Genomic DNA, 10,303 nt, shown 5'->3' on the forward strand with positions numbered 1-10,303 from the left:
CCCTGGGGAACTCCACAGGTTGTGCTATAATTTTTTGACTTATGGTCACCAAGGGCTACAAAGTAGTCTCGGTCAGCCAGGTAAGTCCTGAACCAGTTTAAGACCGGACCTGAGAGGCCAACCCAGTTTTCAAGTCTCTCAATAAGTATGGAGTGGTCTACCGTATCAAAGGCTGCACTTAAGTCTAAGAGTACAAGAATCGAGAGTTTTTTCGAGTCTGCATTTATCCTAAGGTCATTAGTTACCTTAAGCAAAGCGGTTTCTGTGCTGTGGTATGATCGGAAACCTGACTGAAGTGGGTCATACCTATTATTTAGGACTAAGAATTCATGAAGCTGTCTATACGCTGCATTTTCTAAAATTGTGCTTAGAAAAGTGAGATTGGATGGACACATGTTCTTGTTTCGATACACAGCCTCCAGAAGAGCTGACGTTTACAAACTATAAATGCAATTCACTTTCTCAAACCAAAGAAGACCATAGAAAACCGGGGTTGCCATGAAAAGAGGGAAGGACACATTAGGCTTAAGATAAGGGGAATAACCTGTGCAAGGTTAACAACCTACTGCTAAACAAGTCAAAGACCCAGGAATTCATCGTAGACTTCAGGAGGAAAAAGTCCGAGATCCAGCCCCTGCTCATCGACGGAGAGAGCGTGGAGAGAGTCTCAACCCTCCGATTCCTGGGACACAACATGCGGGATGACCTGGCCTGGAAGGACAACACAAAAGGCACCATCAAGAGGGCACAACAGCGGCTATACACCCTGAGATGCCTCAGGAAAGAACACAACAAGCAGGAGATACTGGTGGCCTTCTACCACGGCGCAGTGGAGAGCATCCTCACCTTCGGCATCTCCAACTGGTTCCACAGCTGCACCACAGCGGAGAGAAACGCGCTACAGAGAGTCGTGAGAACAGCACAGAAGATCACCGGCGCCCCCCTCCCCTCTCTGGAGGAGCTGTACAACACACGCTGTCTCAGGAGGGCCTCCAAGATCTCCAGGGACCCGACCCACCCTGGGCACGTACACTTTGTCAAGCTGCCCTCGAACAGGAGGTACAGGACCCCGGCCGCTAAGACAAACAGACTGAAGGACTGCTTCTACCACAGGGCCGTCAAGGCCCTGAACACAGAAAAGGCCTAAGTTCTGGGCCCAGGACAGTCCGGACGGATTGTATGGCAGCTAGTGCTGAGGCACAAACATGTACATTTTCAAGCCTGCAAACTGTGACACTTTAAAATAATGTGAAAAAATACTCTTTGTGCAATATGACAACCCTAGTTGACTATCTGTGCAGTATAGTACAGTGGATTGTGTACATAGCCTTTATTGATGTAAACCAGCTCCTTACCTTCTTGTGATTTTATGCTTTTATGCTTTTTCTAAAATGTGTTTTTTTTTTCCCTTTCCTAACACCAGGGGAGCCACCCCTCCTAAATTTCGTTGTTTGGTACCTGTACTGTAGCAATGACAAATAAAGTCCATTCCATTCCATTCCATATCAAGCGGGGAAGTGGAGAGTCAGTGATGAGCGATAGACAACCCTGACTCCAATTTTGAACCAAATTAGCTTCAAATAAAAACTTGGTGTCTTATTTATGTTTCTTGGCCATTAGAAACACATTGGAATGCTTATATTTATAATTGGGTGTGTCTGGACCCCTACGTTGCATATTTCCAAGATGGCGGCTCCCCGAAAATGAGTTTTACCATAACAAAACAAAACATTTAAAATCCAATATTGACCCATTTTGAATGTTGGGGAGCATGTGGGAGGGCCAGACCTCGTGAACTTAAAGACAGTTACAATTTGAATTTGAATTTTAAAAAGCTGTTTACAGTAGTGTGCAAGTCATAAAGATGGACAGTAACGTGTACAACTACTATTTTCTTCCTCACGTAGGCTAAGTTATAATTCATCATTCATCATCAGTCATTTTCATAATCTTACAAGAATTCCAGGATCCCGCTCTCTGCACCTCACAACATTAGCTAGCTAGTTAGCTGGATTATAAGGTTCTATCTCCGTTTAGGGTAGTTCAGAGATATTGAGCGTCAACGTTTTTACATTCCATTATGTTTTGTGAGATGGAACCTTTGTATTTTATGAATTACTAACTCAAAAATGTCAACATTTTAAAAATAACACCACACAGGCATTAATAAACACCTAAAGGATCAGATTATGTAAAAAACTAAATTCTGACAAAAATGGAGATAGAACCTTCTAATTCTAACGTCACGAACTGTCTGGCTGACATGATGTAGCTGTCTCTGTCACTATTGTGCCGAATTTCATGTTGTTGATGTTTAAGGTGAGAAAAAGTGGGGTAGTGGTGTGGATAGTGAGTTGGACTTGTGATCGGAAGGTCGTGAGTTCAAATCCCGCCTGAAACCACACCACTACTAGTGTGCCCCTGAGTAAGGCACTTAGCCCTCAGTTACTCGAGGGGGAATGTCCCTGTAATTCGTAATTGTAAGTCGCTTTGGATAAAGGCGTCTGCTAAATGGCAAAATTAATTAATTAATTAAAAAAGACTGAAGAACGAACCCGGGGTGTGTTGCGTGTCGATCACAGACGACGCGAGCAGAGTCGCCTTTGGGGTCACCGGAAGTAACAAGTTAATAGTTTAACTTTTTTTGGTGTGAATTCATTCTGGTCTTTCAGTCTGAGTCGTCTGAAAACTACCTACAGTAATATGATAAATGCAATGTTTGGAGCAGTATTTCTGTGTTTTATTAAGTTATTTTTTCTGAGTGGTCCCACTCATATTTTTCTTTTTAATGACAGATATAGTAGAGATTATGACAGGAAGGATGGGTGAGAGAGAGAGAAGGGATGACATGCAGGATATGTCCCCGGCCGGAATTGAACCAGGGACCCTGCGGTTACATGGTCAGCGCTTAACCCACTACGCCACCTAAGTGCCCCTGTGTTGTGTTGTTTTGACCAGGCTTAAGGTGTGGGACCCCTTCAGGAGGAGTCATAAGACCATCTCTGGCTATGGAAGTCTGAGGCTAGATGTGTCAAGCCAGCTTCACATAACTAAAGGAGGAGCTAAAGCCATCCTGCTATCAGGTAGAAAAATAGATAAATTGATGATTTTACATGATTTCAGCCATGGATCCCTTTAAGGTTGAGATGATAAAAATATTTCATGAAGTATTTCATTATTCAGCTTGATTGTCTGTTTCTTCATGTGTTCACATGTGTTTGTGTGTTCATGTGTTCACACGAGTGTTTGTGTTCACATTCAGGTGATAGTTAGGAGTGTCACAAACAGTGTTTGTTTAATCACAAGGTGACTGAAGTGTGTTCACACATAGCTGAAAGTAGAGTGTGATATTGTGTGTATGTGTGTTCCTTCCCTACCCCCAACACAGGTGAGCTCAGCGTGTGGGACCTGGAGGCTTGCAGTGTCCTCTCTGTGCTGACGCCTGACGCCCCTGTCCGGTGCCTTACGCTCCTGGGAGGGGACAGCAGCAGCCTACTGCTGGGCCTTAGCCACAGCCCCTCCCTCATCACCGTCAGGCTTACATCACGGCAACCAAAGCCACCACAGAGGACGACCTGATCGGAGAGTCCAGCAGCGAGGATGAAGACCCATAAGGCTTAGAGGGAGATGTTGGTTCTGTTGGACTTCTATATTTGATACTTTTATTCATGAATATTTGTAAATAGCTTCATTTACAGAGGCACGTCCTCTAACATGGTGATACAATGAGTAATATATGTCAACAAAACAAGGATTACTTCTTTAATGAATATAAAAAAAGAAAACACATTTTACACAACAGATATTTAGCTTGTTTGACAAGGTATATCTAGTGGAAAGTCTCCACAAACATGAACGCCTATTTCAGTGTTGCAGACATTCACTACATGATACTGAGGTGCTGTGCCTGAGAATGGTAAATTAAAATGACAATTGGGAGACAAAAACATAAATCTCAAATGTGACATTAATCTGTAAGCTGTACAAAATAAATGTGTCCCTTCCTCATATAAGTGATCAGTAAATTGAGACTCATGATTCATCAAACTGATTTATTTGGAATCAAATATACTGAAAGGCAAGAAAACGGGCAAGGATAATATATTCTTTTTCACAAATGGGGAGAACAATTGAGATGCATTCTACACTATCTAATGAGGACAAGTGAGCCAAAAGATGGTTCTTGAAATACTTTCATTCCGTTCTGTCAAGTGTATTAAGTAACAAACGTACACGTCGAACTAAAAGGTAAACAATACAGACAGAAAATGGCAGCTTTAGGCTTCACAGCAACATCTGGCTTCTCAACCCATCTATGGGCATCTGTGGGTACGATGGGACCACTCGTCACTACCTCGATCTCCGGTCCTTTTTGTTCTTGTCAAGGCTTTTGTCCATAGTCTTTTCGCTGTCCCCTCTGCATTTGGGACAGAACCACTTCGCCTTGGGCTTGGAGGTGAGTCCGACACAGGAGAAGTGGAACCACTCGATGGGGCACTGGTCGTTGTCGCACCCGATCATCTCGCCGTAGGACACCTGCTCGCACAGGCAGTAGGTGGGCTCGTTGGGACCACGTGGATCTTCTCGTCCCCCAGCTCCTGGATGTAGTGGAGGGCGCCCTGCAGCTGGATCTGGAGCCGCTTGCGCTGCGCGGCGTCCTGCTCGCCTTGGTACCTCTCGTAGACCTCATCCACCTCCTTCAGGACTTCTGCAAAGCCAAAGGAGCACAACACAAGACACTGACCAATAGGGTACATCGGGGAGGAGCTCCATCTGAACACAGAAGCAACAACGCATACGGATTTGCATGACATGCACAATCATGTCTGTATCATTGATCTGTATTACAGTGCGACGACTAAACCATTTCCGCATTGGTGATGTAGGCTCTGTTCAGGAAGTGATCCTATTTTCGACTGTGATCAGGAGGTTGTCCCAGTGGCAAACCTTAGTTGCAGCACACTGACTTGGGCGTACAACTCAGTTGCAGACTAGACTGCTGTGTTCCACTGTACAGACAAAGCCAGTTCTCGACGCTGCTGGCGTCGAGTGTGATATCCGCGTATCTTGCAAATAAAATAACTAGAAAAACAAGAATCGGATAATAAAGCGCCAGCTATAAACAGCTATAGCAGGCATGCCAGATCACTACATTATTACTATCTTCGAGAGTGGTCTTGCCAAAATGGCTGATCAGCTAGTGCTGGAGCTAACCAACTCAGACCTGACTTTGCGGAGGCAATCGCAGTGCCTTGTTTTATAAACTCGGACGATAGATTTCGACCAACTTTGAACGTTAAATCAAACTCGCCATCAAACTTGTTTGTGCACAAGCTCAATTGTGCACACGCCTGTTTTGGATTTTCATGTCAAAAGTAAAACATGATAAGCCATCTAGGGAAAATTACTTAAATCTACATAACGTTTACAAACACTAGATACGACAAAAATCCAAATGCAATACCTTGATACTTTGTGTCGATCTCTCGCAGCAGAGAGACATTTCTTTGTATATCGGGGTAGTGGTGGTCTAGTGGATAGTGAGTTGGACTTGTGATCGGAAGGTTGTGAGTTCAAATCCCGCCTGAAGCCACACCACTACTAGTGTGCCCTTGGGTAAGGCACTTAGCCCTCAGTTACTCCAGGGGGAATGTCCCTGTAATCCGTAATTGTAAGTCGCTTTGGATAAAAGCGTCTGCTAAATGGCAAAATTATTATAAATTATTATTATTAATTTATTAATTAATTAATTATATCCAGGGGCAAGGACTCCACACATTCTAGGTAATCCTCCACATAGCTGACCAGTTGGGACTTCGTCTCCACGTTTGGATAGTGATGGCCTAACATCTTCAAGGAGTTTTCCCTGAGTACACGATCACTGGCCAGGAAAAAACCCTGGCCTGTGGATTCAGTATAATGAAAAGGAGTAGGGAACAGTAAAAGCAGATAGGTAAAACTTTACTGGTTCCCATTAATCTGTAAATAAATAATGTTACCAGAATTCATCCATCAACTGTCCTTGGTGTGATAGCACGATGAAGTATGGTGTAGGTTTTTATGGTGTCTTTATGTAGTATGTATTGCTCATCAAAATTCTGAGTTGACGTAAAGTTTTTGTTGTTGCCCAGCCTGTCCAGTCTCTGATGGACACATGTTCTTGTTTCGATACACAGCCTCCAGAAGAGCTGACGTTTACAAACTATAAATGCAATTCACTTTCTCAAACCAAAGAAGACCATAGAAAACCGGGGTTGCCATGAAAAGAGGGAAGGACACATTAGGCTTAAGATAAGGGGAATATCAAGCGGGGAAGTGGAGAGTCAGTGATGAGAGATAGCCAACCCTGACTCCAATTTTGAACCAAATTAGCTTCAAATAAAAACTTGGTGTCTTATTTATGTTTCTTGGCCATTAGAAACACATTGGAATGCTTATATTTATAATTGGGTGTGTCTGCTTATATTTATAATTGGGCTTATATTTATAATTGGGTGTGTCTGGACGTTGCATATTTCCAAGATGGCGGCTCCCCGAAAATGAGTTTTACCATAACAAAACAAAACATTTAAAATCCAATATTGACCCATTTTGAATGTTGGGGAGCATGTGGGAGGGCCAGACCTTGTGAACTTAAAGACAGTTACAATTTGAATTTGAATTTAAAAAAGCTGTTTACAGTAGTGTGACTGTGCAAGTCATAAAGATGGACAGTAACGTGTACAACTACTCTTTTCTTCCTCACGTAGGCTAAGTTATAATTCATCATTCATCATCAGTCATTTTCATAATCTTACAAGAATTCCAGGATCCCGCTCTCTGCACCTCACAACATTAGCTAGCTAGTTAGCTAACGCCCAGGCTCCACCATGGCCATCGAGCGTTGCGTCCGGAATAGGCTAGGTGCACAAGATGGCGTCGTTAAGGGGGCGGGAGGAGGTAAGGGGAGTGTCTGAACAACGGAGAACCTCCGGTATTTATGTCGTTTTCGCTCCGTGATCACTACTGATCGCTGCACTTGATCAGATGGTATGGGAAGCGGCTGCCACGGATCTAGTGGTTCTTGTCATATGGACACTGAAGGAGTTTGTTTGGGTCACTGGCATCTGTTATTTCTATGAGCAATGGTAAGAGAAATGTGAATGAGAAATCAACATCACTCAATTCAAACGTTGGGTAAAGTGTGGTTCTTTTTAAATATACATATAGTATATAAGATAGGAATATGTGAAAAAGATAGGAAGGACATCCTAAGAAAATCTGTCTTTTTCAATATTTTAACATATGGACATTTGATTTTAATTTTAACAATATTGAGAGATGGTGGCAATATAACTAAACAAATAAAACTTGAAAAATCTTCAGTCTTAAAATTCAGATAGGCTAGTTTTATGTAATAAAAATGAATAGTTTAAAAGATAAAGTTGAATTTCATCATGTGTGTTCCATTTCTGCATAGCAGTGACACCTTGTTAGTTCTAGATTCTATTGATATAAATTCCAGTAATTAGCATGTATATGTAAAGAGGTAAACCTTGATAACTTTTGAACCATACATGATTTTCTCATGCAATTCTCTATGTGATGGACATATTTATTTTAATCTAAAGTGAAAGCAAAATGATTTGTGTCTTTTTCCTCAGTAGGAATTGGCATCTTTGTTCATATTTTGTTATACATGATAAGTTACATTTTCATTGTTTTTGGTTAAATTACATCACCTTTATCTATAGATATTGTTTGAAAGATCAAATATTGATGAAGTGTAAGAGGAATATTTCACAATGGTTTCTTAAAGCTTGTGTTTAGCCTACCAGTGTCTTCGAAGCGTTGCACCTCCTCAATTGTAGCAGGAGGCGCAACGTCATCTGCCTCTGCAACAACAGAAACAGCATTATTATTATTATTACAACATCATACAATAACCTTTCCTTGTTCCACACCCTGCTGGGCATGCTTTGAAAATGAAATGGTTGCCCGAATTAGGGACAGCTCCCCAATGCATTCAGTTATGCATAGAAATGATCAGTATGTCACTTAATTAGCACGGCATCTGTACATCTGAAATTTGCATTGGCTCAAGTGTGCATCAACTTCACACTGGGATATTTAGTCACTCACATTTAAAGTCATAAAAGCATCTTTGGGCTTGAATTAATCACAGGCCCAGCTCACTAGAGTACTGACCTTCATCCCAGTCCTCCTCACATTTGGTGTTTGGTATCCAGGTGCTGACAGGGACGTGCCACTTGCTCTTCACCTCAGCACTGTCCACTGTTAACCAAAGAACCTGGTTAGACTCATTACAAGGAGCAAATGGGTTTTATTGACAAAGATAGTATCATTGAAGATACAACATTTAAATCTTACGGTCTTCGCTATTCACAGATCTCCTGTCCACACAGTACAGGATGTGGTGTGATAGCTCATATTTGGGCATCAGGTGGCGGGCATTGAAAGGGCAGGTTTTCAATGTATTGGCCAGTTCTGGGTGATTCTAAAAAGACGAAAAAGATGCTTTACGAAAAAGAGCATATTTGAGAACATCTCATTTGAGATTTCAATGTCTGCAACGGCAGACTACTCCTACAACAGTTATTCCACGACAAGCACTACAGTTCTTACCTTACTGCACTTGATCAGATGGTATGGGAAACGGCTGCCACGGATCTGGTGGTTCTTGACATATGGACACTGAAGGAGTTTGTTTGGGTCACTGGCATCTGTTATTTCTATGAGCAATGGTAAGAGAAATGTGAATGAGAAATCAACATCACTCAATTCAAACGTTGGGTAAAGTGTGGTTCTTTTTAAATATACATATAGTATATAAGATAGGTGGCAATATAACTAAACAAATAAAACTTGAAAAATCTTCAGTCTTAAAATTCAGATAGGCTATAGTTTTATGTAATAAAAATGAATAGTTTAAAAGATAAAGTTGAATTTCATCATGTGTGTTCCATTTCTGCATAGCAGTGACACCTTGTTAGTTCTAGATTCTATTGATATAAATTCCAGTAATTAGCATGTATATGTAAAGAGGTCAACCTTGATAACTTTTGAACCATACATGATTTTCTCATGCAATTCTCTTTGTGATGGACATATTTATTTTAATCTAAAGTGAAGGCAAAATGATTTGTGTGGACACCCTACATTTTTTCCTCAGTAGGAATTGGCATCTTTGTTCATATTTTGTTATACATGATAAGTTACATTTTCATTGTTTTTGGTTAAATTACATCACCTTTATCTATAGATATTGTTTGAAAGATCAAATATTGATGTAGTGTCCTAATTTTTTCACACTGTAAGAGATGAGTGCAGGAATATTTCACAATGGTTTCTTAAAGCTCGTGTTTAGCCTACCAGTGTCTTCGAAGCGTTGCAGCTCCTCAAGTGTAGCAGTGGTCTTCGTGGGAGTGCAAGTTGATGTGAAGGCCATTCTGTTAGCTATGCCTTTCTTTTGTGGCCTCGGCCTCGCCAAATTCAACTTCTATCACCAGCCCGCTCCCAATAAGAGAAGAAAATGAAATGAGCAGAAATTAGTGATGAATTCGTTAGTTGAAAAAAGACATAAAATGAAAGAGCTATGCTAGCAAGCTAGGCCTAGGATCAAATACAACACTTACTTTTATCCTAAAACGATCACTGGCATTCATGCAGCAGCATTCAAATACTATTGTTTGGAATGTGCATCCAAACTGACATTGGTTATGGTTACGCTGATAGTTTTCAACAAAGTATATCAATATATATAGCTATATCTGTCAGGTTGGGGATCACTCTACCTTGGAGCGACCCGTTGGCGCCCCCTATGTTGTGTACTGTTTCTCTGTCTGTCCTAATTGTCTGTGATTGTGAACAGCTGTGAGTGATTGTCTAGGTCTATTTAGTTCCCCCTGTGTTTTCCCTCTGTGTCGATTGTTCACTTTATGTTGCGTTGTGTGCGTGCGTGTTCCCTTAGTCTGGTCGCAGCCTTATTGCTCCTCGTATGCCCAGGAGATAAGTATCATATGACTATTGCTAATACTTTGTGTTGCCTTGTTAGGAGACTTGCTTTCTCCCCGTTTATTTCATCGCTTACTGTGCGGTTTATTATTCCTGTTTGCTCAAATAAAGAGTACCTTTATTTTGGAATCATATCCCTGCATCGTTTCCATTCTGTTCTGCTCTGCATCTGGGTCCAAACACATTGACTAACCGTAACAATATCAGGTATATATAAAAGTATATCTGCGTTCTGCGTTTCTCCTTCCCCCAACCTTCTACTGCGTCACTCTCAGCTCCATGCATCCAC

General features: G+C 41.5%; 1 protein-coding gene across 1 annotated transcript; it reads right to left on the bottom strand.

Annotated features, from left to right (window-relative positions):
• Positions 1-4,350: 4,350 nt before the first annotated feature.
• Positions 4,351-9,448, bottom strand: LOC308149762 (uncharacterized protein; the record flags this gene model as incomplete). The annotated part of the gene is made up of 7 exons (XM_080522653.1): positions 4,351-4,536; positions 4,572-4,708; positions 7,815-7,874; positions 8,188-8,274; positions 8,371-8,497; positions 8,626-8,732; positions 9,373-9,448. 7 exons carry the CDS (start codon positions 9,446-9,448, stop codon positions 4,351-4,353), a joined length of 780 nt encoding a protein of 259 aa, XP_080378779.1.
• Positions 9,449-10,303: the final 855 nt, after the last annotated feature.

The sequence above is a fragment of the Nansenia antarctica genome, assembly GCF_963989245.1.
Source record: "Nansenia antarctica genome assembly, chromosome: 2".
NCBI classification, from domain to species: domain Eukaryota; kingdom Metazoa; phylum Chordata; class Actinopteri; order Argentiniformes; family Microstomatidae; genus Nansenia; species Nansenia antarctica.